The 15,419-nt window shown below is 38.5% G+C and overlaps 1 protein-coding gene across 1 annotated transcript in view; it reads right to left on the bottom strand.

The window, feature by feature from the left end:
- Window positions 1-5,437: 5,437 nt before the first annotated feature.
- Window positions 5,438-15,419, bottom strand: part of ZNRF2 (zinc and ring finger 2) — a 77,799-nt gene continuing 67,817 nt past the window's right edge. Inside the window, 3 exon segments of the mRNA XM_066240211.1 lie at window positions 5,438-5,574; window positions 10,818-10,893; window positions 14,512-14,617. Coding sequence (XP_066096308.1) covers window positions 10,836-10,893; window positions 14,512-14,617 — 164 coding nt within the window. The 3' untranslated portion in view covers window positions 5,438-5,574; window positions 10,818-10,835.

Here is a 15,419-nt window from a genome sequence, read left to right as displayed (position 1 = left end):
GTAGTATTACCTCTTGTTATAGGCAAAGGCGAGGCACAGAGAAATTAAGTATCTCACCCAATGGCGCAGAAATGGCAAAACCAGGCAGTCTGGCTCCAGGCAGAATCCATATTCTTAACCACAAGCTGCAAACTCAGTATTTGTTACATCATAAACATAAAGATTGATTACTTTTTGAAACATAATGGAATGTTACTAAATATAATCTGAATTTTAAAAATCATGATGATATACTGACAGACCTTCTCTCCACAAAACTTAATAGTTCTCCAATCACATTTCAGTTACAAAATGTACAAATAGGTTTTACAACAGAAATTTCAAAGTATACCTTTACATACTGGTAAGGTAATGAAGAAAGAGCTTTTTATGCATTGCCACCACAAAGTTGTTTCTTAAGCTATTAGGAAATTTTAACTAACACTTTGTATTCAATTTTGTGATAACATGTATACAAAAACAGAGAAACTGTGACATTAGTTAATTCATGGTAACCTTTCGGCATTTAGGTAATTCTCAGTTCTACTGTAACATACTGTCAACTTCTAGACATAAGGGCAGAAAGGACAAATATCCTTGAAAACATTCTTCTCTCATATTCTACTTCTAAATAACAGGAGAAGTTGGAAAGATTATTTAGAAGCTTCATTTATTAAAAATATCAATAACGAATTGCTCCATTTTAGTTAAGAACATACCAATACAAGTTGTTCCTAGTACATTTTCTGTATTTCTTATGATTGATGTTTTTGTTAACTTATTTAACAGAAAAATCCTTTTTAATCGAGAAAATTAAAAGGTATTACAGAAGAGTTCGGGAAACCATGAACAAAGCAATAGAGGTAAATATTATTACCTTGATTTTCAAGTAAATAAACTCATATAGTCATTGCAAAGAAATAAAATGTAATGAACTTCTGCAGTAATAAAGATCAATATCATAATACAATTCCGAAATCTCTTTTGCATCCCTCTAACATGCCTGCTGGCTGTGTCGTTCACATACAGATGCTCAAATGCTACTGACTAATAATGAAACCTTTTCAAGATGCCTACATAAGGCAGGAGCAGAAATATAAGTTTAAAAACATAAATCATCAGTACCTAACAACTTCAACACGTCCAATCAAAAAAGCAAGCGTGAGAATCTAGCACTTGAAGACATCAGTCACTCTATTATGAGACTGGGGTCCTGACAGGTGCCCCGCAGTCCAGGGCGGAGCAAAGAAGTACAATGTCAGTTAATAGAGAGTATAAGACCACTTTTGTTTTTGTTTTTCATTTATTCTGGGATGTGAGTTTATGCCATGCTGCTCTTTGCATCTTCATAAACAAGTAGCCAAGAGTCTATCTTAGCCATTGGTCTAAAACTAATGATAGCTTAAACATCTGAAAATATGCCAACTCCTCTAAGTATAGTAATACTGAATTTTCATAAATACTAACATATCTGGTTTTCTTTAATGCCTTTTACTTTCCACAGAGAATCACCTGACTTGAAATACCAGGTATTTCCCATTCAACACAGCAATTCTGTGATTTAAAAAGAACACACAGTTCCCTACCTTAAGCGCAGAATTCACAGGACATGGTAGGAACTCAAAGTATTATCTGGGTAGCTCATTACAAAAAAAAAAAAAAATTCACTAGCTCTTCCTGAATAAAAACTACCCAGAGTATACCAACTAGCAACTTCCTCTGAAGAAAACCAAGTGACAATTTAGTTTCAGAATGAATGATCTCATTTGAGATGAAAAGTAGATAGTAAAACATTTAATTTAACTACTGTTATTCCCAATACAGCAAAGAAAACATTAAGAATTATCAGAAAAAAAGTAGAATGGGCCAAAGACAAAATACTGGCATGCCAAAACTTTTTTTACTTAGAAATTATCTGTACAAGAACAAGGGACACTTCACATTTAACCACCCATTGTTAATATGTACCAAGTTCACCACAGGAGAAATCCAATTGCAAGAAAATAGCCAAATGAACTAGAAGACTTCCTGCAAGTAACAAAGAGTACTCATATTTAATAAGCAACATTTACCTTTGTGTCGTTTTACAAAGTTCCCATTATCAAATTTATATGGCAACCTCCTTTGCGTATAAGTAAGATGATTTTGATACTATTATCAATGCATAATGTGGATGTCAATCAGATGGTAAAGTCAATTACTCTTGAGTTTTAAAAGAGTTTCATGCTTTGTTTGAATGTAGTTTATAGTTTGGAAATTTCCCTTCTTCCACTCTCCACATTAATAAAGATAATTGGGCAATATTTACACTGAATTTACATTTTTTTCATTTAAATAAATACCCCTATGTCTTGGTATAATTACGTTTATTTAAATGATTGCTCTTACACGTCACTGTACTCAACTCTAGAAAGTAAAATAAGCTTTGAAAAAGAATCTGTCATTTTCAATAATTCATTGAATTGAAATCTTTTTGAAACACATACTACAAATAGGGTGAGGGTGCCCCTCAGGCATTTTGGGGCTATGTCGCAATAATATTTAGTGGGTGAAGTAATTGTGTAACATTTAAAAGAAATTAACACCTATTAGTATGTAATAGTTAAGACCAAGTGTTTTAAAATGTTGTTTCAGCTATCACAAAAAAACCAGTTATGAAAACCATTATTTATATTTCAATCATAAACCATGCTCTTAAAACACAATCTATATCTGATTTATAACCAGATCTGAAACACATGAATTAATTTTCTTACTTAGTCTATTTATCTGGCAAAAAGCCAAAAGTAAAACATTAATTTTGCTATCTCATACATTCAGTGGGAGGGGCAGATCAAAGAAAGAGGAGGAGTCAAAACTGGCAATAAATCTGTTATGAAGAAAAGAGGAGCTCTACAGTTAAATTTTAGAACATATTGCTTTCTATATTCACAAGTGTGATCTTATTTGAAAACAAGTATTTACACAGATTCTAGAAAGCTATGACCAATTTGATGACCTAGGCTTTCAATCTTTGTGTCCATAATATTCAGCTGTCAGTAGTTTCAGCTACATATTTAAATATCTAGTTATGACTTTATGTCCTACTTAAACTATCCAGTGTCCACATACAGATTTACAAATATTATAACTTATAACATTTTCCTAAATAGTGACTTTGAATAAAAACTGGAGCATCTGGGCTTTTAAAAAACATTTCCATTTCAATTTCTCAGTTCTTTTTAGGAAGTCATTAATGGAGACTGAATTTAAAGTAAAAAATGCTAACTTCTGTAAGTTTTAATAAGAAAGGGATTGCTATAAACAGATTTAAGTAAATACTGTTCTAGACAAGTAGAATAATCCATTTGTACTGGACACCGACAAACACTGAGCCCGCCTTAACCAGCGGGCTCTGAGGGCTCCGAGCGCCGGTGACAAACACTGAGCCCGCCTTAACCGGGGGCTCCGAGTGCCAGCAACAAACACTGAGCCCGCCTTAACCTGGGGGTTCCGAGTGCCGGTGACAAACACTGAGCCCGCCTTAACCCACTGGCTCCGAGTGCCGGTGACAAACACTGAGCTCGCCTTAAGCCGCAGGCTCCGAGTGCCTTGCCGTAGCAGCAGCCGCGGGAGTTGGGAACCCTGATCAGCGGAACAGGGCTGAGTGCGCGACAAGATTGATGGAAAGTGAACTTAAAGATTCATATTAATACACTGCTCACAAAAACTGGGGGATATTTTATAGCTTCATATTCATTTTGAATATCCTCTAATTTTTGTGAGCAGTATATTTCATAACAGAAAAAAATTTAAAGAAAGAATATTTTTCTTGAGGGAAAACTGGTTAAAAAAGCACCTATGAAATTGTGCCATCAGCTGTCAAAATGGAGGTTTGGGATCCTTTTATCAAATGCAGCATAACAAAAGGGATTTCACAGCATCACTTCACGGAAAATGTTATCTCGTCTAGAATCACACAGGAAGCAATTAAAAACCCTTCTAATTGTTTGTAATACACAAATCTTTCTGGGTAGCAACAGTTGCTCCTGTACATGCCCTTAAAAAAAAATGAAACAGAAGCAATAGAGAAAAATTTGAGAGAATTAGGAGTAGCAGCATGAAATAGAGAACCAAATACTGAGACCCACTAGAGAAGGCTTAGAACAAGGACAGCAGGTGCGCCTTCCCGGTGCAGCGAGGACGCGCGCTGCTTAATGCTCACTGACAACAGTTTCCCACGTTGCAACAGGAACCTGTTTATCGGTATTTTTGACATTAAAAAAAAGAGAACATTCAGTATTGTAGCCCTAATAGCTCTTTTCCAGTATTTTTTAACCATTCAGATGTATTTTGTGGGAATATCTATTCACATGATTTTGCTTAATACACTCCTTCCTAAACAAGACTAAATTTAAAAGTTCTATAACATTTTCAATTACAGTAATAACACAATAATAAATTATAAATTAACAAAATCTTCATATTTGCTTTAAAAAATCATTTATCAAACACTAAACTCCAGATTATCTGGAAAATTAAAGATGCAAATTGCTATAAATCTGGCATCCCAATTGAATTCTGATTTTTAAAAGTATATAAAAGTTCCTCAAATCATTCCAAATTCCACTCCAGAAGATTTTTATTTTACCCTTTTCCTAAGTTATTAAGCTTACAACCTGCTAAAACATTTTACCCAAATGTGGGAAAACTGCCTGGAGATACAAAGCACAATAAAATAATTACATGAAAAGAACAAACAAAAATACCCGTTAAAACAAAGTTATTATAGCTGGTAGCACTTAAAACTGGTAATCTGTATTTTTCTTGAAGTTGCATAGCTGCAAGATGGTTCATTGCTGATTAGCTGTCGAGCAGTTTTATTCAAGAGGAAATAACACACTTAATAAACTGTAATTCAGTAGACAATCTGAGATTTAATTAATTAAAATGTAATTATGTAACCTGATTTACTCTTTGGACTGCATTCTGGTAATGTTAAGCTTTTAATTTAAAATGTTAACATATTTTAGCTTTCCTATGTAGAAGTATACTTTCCACCCTTGGGGGAAAATAACAGAAGAACTTGAGATTGTGGTCTACACTCAAAATGTTTACTGCTTGATTACATTTCTTGGTTTCACATTTAAGATTTAAATTTATAGGAAGTAAATTATGCAGTCTTCAATTGAAGAACAGATGAATGCAGAAACATCGTGTTGGGGAAAATAAACAGACCCCCAAACTAAAAAACACAACAAATCAAAACGCTGGCTGTGCAGCTCTAAAGAACTTAATAAAAAGTAAATCAACTTTTAAATCAGTTAACTTTGGCGTCTGAATACAAAACGTTTCTCAGTATTACCTATGTGGATGACTATTAAGGGATGTGCAGCATTTTCAAAATCCCTGTAAGTCCCTCTGTCCTGTTTGGTACACTGAGTTCTGTGGCAAATGTCCTCTCCACAGCGGGCTTCCCCTATGATTGTCCGTCTCTGCTTGACTAGGTTGCACAGAACTGAGATTTCTGCTGAGTATGCCTGCGTTTTCTGTTTTTCCAGAGACAGATCCTCATAACCTGTTGGTTTTTCAAGCATCTTGAGAAGGGAAGAAAACCTGTGTAAAAGCAGATACATTTTAGTTTAAGCAGTGGTCCATCTAGTTAATAAAAATCAGAACACAACATTCATTTCCCCATGAACATTGCTTTAGTTACCGTAAATTTTCATACACGTGCTTACTAGTCTAAAAACTCATAAAATTAGTGTTCTGCAAAAGAAAAGACCAAGGACACAGAAAGACAAATCAAAGCTTAAAACATAAAAAAAAAATCATTACTATATAATAGTTATACCAGAATACAGAAAATACACCCCCCCAACTTACTAACTTCTTCCCAAATAACTAAACATCTCAAATTAAAAATAGTAAACAATTTCATAACTAATCAACCCCTTAGATATTCATGTATCTCTATTTTGGGTTATGACATTCTTATCCTGAAGACTACCAGAAATGCTGCATTTGTTGCTACATGTTGCCTTTTTTATCTATTATTATTATTTAATTTTTTTTAAATGTTGCCTTTAAAAAAATGTTTTAACAACACTGACTCCTCTTTAAACCCATACACTATTAATCTGGAACAGCAACAGAGACAAAGAGGAGTTTATCATATGACACATAACGGCAGAGCAGAAGCAAACACGTGAAATCGTCAAGATTTTTATGCCTATAGGTTCTGAAAATGGCACTTGGAGAACCTTACAGACTGACTACGTCGATTCACACTTCTGAGAGCAGCTGCCACACTCTCAGGTCTGTGTACAAAGCAGAGAAAGAAAAAGCAGCCTCTGACATGTATGGTAGGGGCCACGGAATGCTGTCTGAGACCAGCAGGCGGGCACTGCCTGCGAGGAGTGCACGTCCCACACCCCACTCAGCTCACTGTGATGTGAAAGGAAGAATTTAATTGATCAGACCATGAAATTAAAAATTTTATACCATGATTTCCATCTTATATAAAAGTTTATTGACTCTAAAGGACAAAATTTCATCTACAGGTGAAGGACTTTGACATATTATCCTGGCATGTAAAATCCTAAGATAAAAACTTCATTTTATTAGCATTGGTTTATAGTACTTCTCTTAAAATGCTTATATAATTTTAGCCACAGCTTTAATTTATTGGCCCAGACGTAAGGTGACACTGAAGATATTCCAAAACATTCTCTCCTTCAAAAAACCCTGTCACAGTGAAATAAAAAACTGTGTACACATCTAATCAAAACACCGCTCTCAGACACTTGTCCCGCATCGCACACTGACCCCACCCCAGACTGCAACGTGCCACGGCAGGAGCTGAACCAGCTCACAGGAAAAGGCTCAAAGCTGACAGTCGTAGAGTACCCACCGTCTACCGAGGCCTTCACACTTCACATCAGAGCCTTACTGTTATTAAAACAGAAGTCCCGTTTATCTTTTAAAACATTGATTTTAGCGAGAGAGGAAAGGAGGTGAGACAGAATCATCGATCTGTTCCTGTACGTGCCCTGACCCAGGATCGAACCCCCGACCTCTGCATATTGGGACAATGCTCCAATCAACTGAGCTATCTGGCCAAGGCAACAGAGGTCTCATTTAATGTTGCATTTCTTATTTCACTTGCTGCAGCTGCTATTCAGTTACAAGCACACTGCACTTTACTGTGCTACAGAAACTGCTTTTAAAAACTGAAGGTCCACAGCAACCTGTGTCAACAAGTCTGCTGGAACCATTTTTCCAGCAGCATCTGTTCACTTCATGTCTCTGTGTTGCATTTTGGTAATTCTCGCAGTATTTCAAACTTTCTCTTTATTACTGCATTTGTTATGATGACCTGGGACCAGTGATCTTTGATGTGACTATGGTAACTGTTTTGGGACGCCACAAACCACACCCATGTAAGACAATGAGCCTGACAGATGTTGTGTGTTCTGACTGCTCCAGCCACTGCCTCTTCCCCAGTCTCGCTCCCTGACCTCAGACCTCCCTATTCTCCAAGACACAACAATATTGCAATTTAGCCAATTAATAACCCTACAGTGCCTCAGGGCGCTCAGGTAAAAGGGCGAGTCACAGCTCTCACTAATGCAGAAGCCAGAAAGGATCAGTGAGGAAGGCCCGGAGAAGGCTGAGACAGGCCGCGAGGAAGCCCGCACCAGTCAGCCCAGCCGGGAGCGCAAAGGAAAAGCTCCCGAAGGAAACCAAGTGCTGCTCCCTCCAGAGAACGCAGATGATAAGAGCACGGAACTGCCTTCCTGCCAGTCTGGACAAAGTGCTAGTGGTCCGGAGAGAATATCAAGCCAGCCACACTCCCGAGCCAAGCCCTAGTCAGAGCAAGGCCCTGACTCTCTCCCACTCCATGAAGGCTGAGAGAGGGGAGGAAGCTGCCGAGGTGGAAGCCATCAGAGGTTCCTGAGGTTGGAGGGAAGACGCCGTCTCCATGACAGCCAAGTGCAAGGCACAGCAGCAGGTGCTGATGGAGAAGCCCCAGCAGGTTCTCAGAGGCTCCCGCGAGATGATTAGAGAAGGTGGCTCCCTCTCCAACAGAGCTGCAGTGAAGAAACAGCCTTATAGATACCATCTAGGAGTTTCATAGCTAGAGAAGAAAGTTAATGCCTGGCTTCAAAGCTTCAAAGGACAAGCTGACTCTCTTGTGAGGGGCTCATGCTCACTGACCATCCTGAAAATCCTAGGACCCTTAAGAATTATGCTAAATCTATTCTGCCCCTGCTCCATCAATGGAACAACTAGGTCTGGATGACAGCACATCTGTTTATAGCATATTTTAAGCCCACCGTTGAGACTTACTGCTCAGAAATAAAGATTCCTTTCAAAACAGTACTACTCACTGACAGTGCCCCTGGTCACCCAAGACAGCTAATGGAGATGGACAATAAGATTAATGTTGTTTTTCATGCTATTAACACAGCATCCATTCTGCAGCTCAGGGATCAAGACTAATTTTGACTTTCAAGTCTTACTCAAGAAATACATGTCATAAGGCTCCATCTGCCAGTCCTTCCGAATCTGATGGATTTGGGCAAAGTGAATTGAAACCCTTCTGGTGAATCCTTATTCACCACTATAGATGCCGTTAAGAACATCACTGCTTCATGGGAAGGCAAAATAGCAATACTGACAGGAGTTTGGAAGAAGCTGATTCCAACTGTCAGGGAGGGTTCTGAGGGTTCAGGGGTTCAGGGGAGGAAGTGGCTGCAGGGGGAAAACAGCGAGGGAACCAGAATTAGACGCAAAGCTTGAGGATGAGACTGAGTTGTAATTTCACGATAAATCTTTAACAGGTGAGGAATTACTTCCGATGGATGAGCAAAGAAAGCAGTTTCCTGAGATGAAAACTACTCCTGGGGAGACATGTGAGGGCTGTTGAAACGGCAGCAAAGGACTTCAAAGATTACAGAAATTTAGTTGATAACATGGGCAGGGTGTGAGAGGACTGATGATTCCAATTTTGAAAGAAGTTCTATTGTGAGTGAAATGCTATCAAACAGTGTTGCAGACTGCTGAGGGACTGATCACGAACAGTCAGTGGACACAGCAAACTTTACTGGCTGCCTTATTTTTAAGGAACTGCAGCTGCCACCGCAATGAGTTAGCTCCCTTATCATAGATGCAAGACACTCCACCAGCAAAAGCCCTCGCTGAAAGCTCAGGTGATGGCTAGCAATTTTTGGCAATAAAGTATTATTAAGGATGTGTGTTTGGTTTTTTTAAGAATATAAGTTACTGCACACTTAATAGACTACAGTGCGATATAAACTTAACATATACACTGGGAAACCAAAAAATGTGTGTGACCCCCTTTACTGTGACACTCACTTGACTGCAGGGTCTGAAACAAAGCCTACCATGTCCCCAGAGCACGCCTACCCCTCAGGCCTCCCTGGTCAACACTCTAATCTGCTGCTGTTACATTACCCTCATGAGAGCAACAGAACTCCTTGAATATATTTATTAATTCAAAACCTCAAATTCAATACCAGGAATTACTGAAACAAAAGGAAATGGGAGGGACACAGAATCAGACCTCAGGATCCTGTCTCCTCTAGCTCCCGGCCTTCAGGCCTAGACACTCAGAAAAGACTGCTGTCACTGACGTCTTCAGTCTCGGAACACAGAGATTTCAACAACTTCTGAGACAGTTCCAGGCTGGCTAACCAGTACTTTATTTCATTTCTGTAAGTCTTGTCAAAAAAGCTTTTCCTATATATAAGATAGCAATTAACTATTTTTTCAAAGTGAAATGATGCCAATGAATTCACTTCATGGAGTATGAAAGAAGGCAATAGTTAGGTGAGGTTATTTAATTCCTGAAATATTTTCAGATAATGCAGTCATAAATCCACTAAATCAGCAGAGCAAAACAAACTTGTACTTGGTTTAAATGCAATTCTTAAAAAAAAAAATTTTTTTTTTTGCCTACTATATAGGTGGGTACTATATTATAAGCTGAGGATGCAAAGGTGGAAGATAAAATTAAACTAATAAATCTATGACGCAACTTTTTGAAGAAAATGCTCCTACCTACTAACAGCAAAACAGCTAAGACCCCAATCTTTGGAACCAGAATGCCTGGATTCAAATTCGAGCTCTACCAGGAACTGGCTATGTGACCCTGAAAAGTTAAGTTTCTTAACTTCTGTGTAGTTTCTTAATTTCTTAAAGTTAAGTTTTTTAATTTCCTCCTCTGCATAATGAGAATAATTAGGAGTATTGAGCTCAAAGTGTTGTTATAACAACCAGATACGGTTATTAATAGATGTAAAATGCTTCAACAAGGCCTGCATAAGAATGCAATATAAATACTAACTATAATGATTAGAATGGTAATATTACATTACCTAAGAACACACCTGGGAAGCCACGAGTGACAGTGTAAAAGCTGACTGTTTACTGCATGACCTTGGACTGCTGGTGCAACCTGCTCCTTAAAGTCCTGGGACCTTTCACCCTCAGATTTCTCACTGGTAAAATGGAGTCATGATATGCACTCCATGTTTTCTTTTATAAAGTATTAAATAAAAAATTAAATATGCTAATGTGTATTAAAAGTAGCAAGAATGTAAAAATTACTCAATAAAGTTACTTTTTATGTACCTTTTAACATTAGTTTCCCACAGAGTAGTCTAACACAATGTTTGGAACGAATGAACACACACATACACACACACACACACACTCTCTCTCTCTCTCTCTCTCTCTATGAATGAATGACTGAATGAAAATGGTAGCTAAGAATGTATAATTTAGATAACACGTTTAAAAGAAATAAAACAGAAAGAGAAAGAATTACCTACAAAACAGGAAGCTGATGCTTAATCTGAAGGGTGCTCAGGGCAAGATCTATTTACTTCAAACCATTCATCTATGCAGCTAGAAAAGAATAAAACCAGACAAGTGAGACACTTATGTTTAATTATTTACATCATACAGCCACAATAAAATGCTTACTTCTTAACTTGAATATATTTTTGCAAAAGAAAAATTAAGTATTTTATTTATTTATTTATTTTTACAGAGACAGAGAGAGAGTCAGAGAGAGGGATAGATAGGGACAGACAGGAATGAAGAGAGATGAGAAGCATCAGTCATCAATTTTTCGCTGTGACACCTTAGTTGTTCATTGATTGCTTTCTCATATGTGCCTTGACCGCGGGCCTTCAGCAGACCGACCAGTGGTAGTCAACCTGGTCCCTACCGCCCACTAGTGGGCGTTCCAGCTTTCATGGTGGGCGGTAGCAGAGCAACCAAAGTATAAATAAAAAGATAGATTTAACTATAGTAAGTTGTTTTATAAAGATTTATTCTGCCAAACTTAGTGAAAATCCGACATAAAGTACTTGGTAAGTAGTTATTATTATATGCTTTAACTTGCTGTAAACTCTGCCTTATAAATTTTATAAAGTAAAGTTACTTCCCTACTTTATAAATCACCATTACTGTGGAACTAGTGGGTGGTTAGAAAATTTTACTACTAACAGAGATACAAAAGTGGGCAGTAGGTATAAAAAGGTTAACTACCCCTGGAGTAACCCCTTGCTCGAGCCAGCGACCTTGGGTCCAAGCTGTTGAGCTTTGCTCAAACCAGATGAGCCCGCACTCAAGCTGGCAACCTCGGGGTCTCGAACCTGGGCCCTCCGCATCCCAGTCTGACACTCGATCCATTGCGCCACCGCCCGGTTAGGCGAAAAATTAAGTATTTTAAATTATTGCATTTGGTATATATATAAGTAAAAGATAATGATGTGTTTATTACATTTTGATTATTCTAAGCAAGTTAACAAAATAATCTTTGCAAAATATCTTATAAAGTGCTTTCAAGTTTAAATGACAACCATTATAGAAAGATTACCTAAAGAACAGCCAATTTACCAAGACGTATTCGAATCAAATGACAAATCTGGAAAGCTACCTCTCTTCAAAATAGTTATGCATTTATGCAGATATCAACCTGTTCATATCCAATACCACAGCACATTTTAAAATACCATATTTATATGTATTAAATACTGATTTTAATTCTTCTCCACCCTGCAATACACATGTATACACAAATGAGTGTATTACCACCCACTCGCATTTATGAAATGTTTCATGATTTTATTAGAAGTGTACATAATTACGCTCATGTAGACCTGCACTGTTCCACATAGCAGGCACATGCCACATGTGGCTGTTTAAACTTAAATTCATTAAGGTTTAATGAACGAAAACTGCAGCTCCTCAGTCACATTAGCCACATTTCAGTGCTCAGCAGCCCCACGGCTAGTGGCTCCTCTCCTGGACAGGAGGGATACAGAACACGCCCATTACTGCAGAAAGCTCCACTTCTCTGTGGCTGATGAGAAACTCCAGGCCTTGCCCAACAGTTAGGATGTTACCCAAGCAGGATTCAAACTGTTTAACATTTTCCTTGTTGACACACGTCAGGTTTGCAGGAGCCACAGAGCAAGACAGCTTGGCTAATACGCGGAAGGGCAAAATTAGTACTTATCATTCTCGTGTCCTAACAGGCTGATAGAGCAGCTAAAACGCTGGATGAAATTAAAAGGAACAAAGATCAAGTATCTCAGCCACATGGTAATCTTTGAAATACTTAGGACACTTTTGTTGTCTAAACAAACGTGCCTGATCTAACAGCTATGACATTGTTCAGGCTGCTCTCTGCCCTCCTCACTTGGGTCTCGAGGTCCCTGGTCTACCAGAGCATCTCTGAAAACCAAGTACTGAGAACTGAACAAAACCCTCTAGATGTGTTAACAGTTCTCCGTACTTCTACGATTTGGAAAGTGGGAACTTATTTTACAACCATGTAATTTTGCCTCATCTTGAGAAAGTAATCACTAAAAACTACAGCTTCTTCTAACATAAATTGCTATCAACCCACATTCTTTAAACATTATATTCGCTTCTCCTAACACCAGCCAAAAAAATCACTGTCCTGAATTTGGTGCTTTTCATTCTTAGGTAGTTTTCTTATTCTGTAATTATGTATGTGCATATTTCAAAACAACATATAGTACTGTTTCCAGGTCTTAAATTTTATATAAATGCTACCATAAAGTACATTTCTTCTGCTTTGTAAAATCAATTTGAGATTTGCAACTGTTAATGAGTAGGGCTCTGGTTTTTACATCTTCATTGCAGACAGTACTCCACTATATAAGCACACTACAATTTATGTATCCATTCTTTTACTGACAGACACTTTCCAAGATGACATGGCTCAGTGCAGTGTTGTCCACAGACACAGTGCTAATCTACAAGCTGTTTATTGCTAGTCCTCAGGGAGACAAGAGGCTTATTTTGCCACTAAACACCCAGTTTTAATTAAAAATTAAAAAAAAAAATCATCGGATGACTTCCTCAGTGAAGACAGCATTATACTGATTTATGTTCTGGCAGAAGCTCCGCCCTCCCCCTGGACCTGCACACACTGAGGAGTACCCCGGTCCTAGAGCACTGAAGCAGGAGTCCCCCTGGGCAGACCCTTAGCCTGGAATCACTGAGGTGTAGGACAGGATATGTACAGAATCCAGCTATTAGAGAGCAATCTGCCAAGGCTACCAACTTATAGTTGTATGTTTCCTGGCCATTTGGGGTTCCCTTTCTCTGACCTGTTAAGAATTTTTGCCAAATTTTTAATTTTGATTTGTCTTAAAAAAAAAATCTGTAGGAAGTTATCCAGATATTTCAACTCTAATATGATACACACATTTCTGATGGCACTTGCTTTCTACAAAATCATGTAATAAAACAGGATTTACAGGAAAAACACAGGATAAAAGCAGACAACCAAAACAATGCAACCTTGTAACTAGAACAAAGATGTGTGTTCCAAACAAATAAAATACCATGTACATATAGGATCTGTAAGAAGGGTGCAGTTAACCTGACAGGAAGAGAACTGAGGAAGGACGGATACTGCTGGCGGATGTGGACACGAGCCACGGCACAGAACGTGAGAACTATGAAGCAAGCAAGCAGTTCCAGAACACAGCCCAGGGGCTCACTGAGCAGAGCCAAGACCGCTCAGAGAATGGGGTCTTCAGGGTCTTCCACACATGCTTCCATCTGATGGGGCAAAACACTCATGTGCTCAGAAATACTGTGGACGAGCCAGGAAGACCACGTCATTCGTGACACTGTCACCATCCTCCCATCTACCAACTGCAATCAGCTAGCTGCATAGAAAGTCACTGAAAAAGAGTATTGTTTCAGGTACCAAACCTCTGCTGCGTGTGTATTGAAAAAAATTCTTAGTCTGAAGTCTAGTTCTTTACTTTTGCACAATATTGTAACACAAGGAAGTTTTAAATTTATTCAGGGAGACACTAGAATCTATGTGAATGCAATCAATCAATCAATAGAAAGTTTTAAATTTTAATATAGTCAAATTGATCAACTTTTCAGTTTTTCGGGGTTTTAATTACACTGACACTCTGAGGAAGACCTTCACTCCAACCCCCTGGGTCAGCGGGACAGACTCACCCTTTGTGGTAGATGCACAGGCACGGCAGGCGTGCGATCGTGTCCCCCTGCTGCAGGTCCTCCAGGCATATTGCACACTCCCCGGCGTCTTTACTCAGGACATCCTCTGGGGGGAAGCAAAACGAATTCAGGACAGAACGAAAACGATTACGTGAACGCTACTTTAAAGAGCAGGGACTGGTGTTACTTTGTCAGAATATGTAAAACTCAGCACCCGTATTTGAAATACTGATCATCAATCAGTGAATACATTAACCTTTCCTTACAGACACTGTCTCTGTTTCCATCTCATTGAGGTGAACACTAAGCAGGAGTAGTGCAGGGTCCTCCAACTTGCAAAGGACTTTTTACTATACAACCTGAGCATAAGTCAGTTATGTGTCATTTGGAATTCATTTTTCTTCTCCTATTAATCAATATTAATTTGGTGCTCAAGACAGTTAAGAGGTTTAGAGTGCAATGTGGCCGAAAAGGCATGAAAATACTCTTACAATTTTTAAAACTCTAAAATAACAAAATTAGATAAATCATAGAGAAATCATCCCGAATATAGGGCTTTAAAAAAAAGCCTGTTTAACCCAAGAAAATGCAAAGATAGCTAGATCAAAGCTTTTGTGTAGATTCTCTAAAGGACTTCAAAAACATGAGGATTTCGGCCAGACCGGGCAGTGGCGCAGTGGATAGAGCATTGGTCTGGGACACAGAGGACCCAGGTTCGAAACCCTGAGGTCACCAGCTTGAGCATGGGTTCACCACTTGAGTACAGGGTTGCTGGCTTGAGCCTAATGTCACCGGCTTGAGCAAGGGGTCACTCACTCTGCTGGAGCCGCCCCCCCCCCCGTCAAGGCACATATAAGAAAGCAATCAATAAAAAACTAAGGTGCTGCAACGAAGAATTGATGCTTCTC

The sequence above is a fragment of the Saccopteryx bilineata genome, chromosome 7 (genome assembly GCF_036850765.1).
Source record: "Saccopteryx bilineata isolate mSacBil1 chromosome 7, mSacBil1_pri_phased_curated, whole genome shotgun sequence".
NCBI lineage: Eukaryota > Metazoa > Chordata > Mammalia > Chiroptera > Emballonuridae > Saccopteryx > Saccopteryx bilineata.
This window is presented reverse-complemented; position numbering and strand designations above follow the sequence as displayed.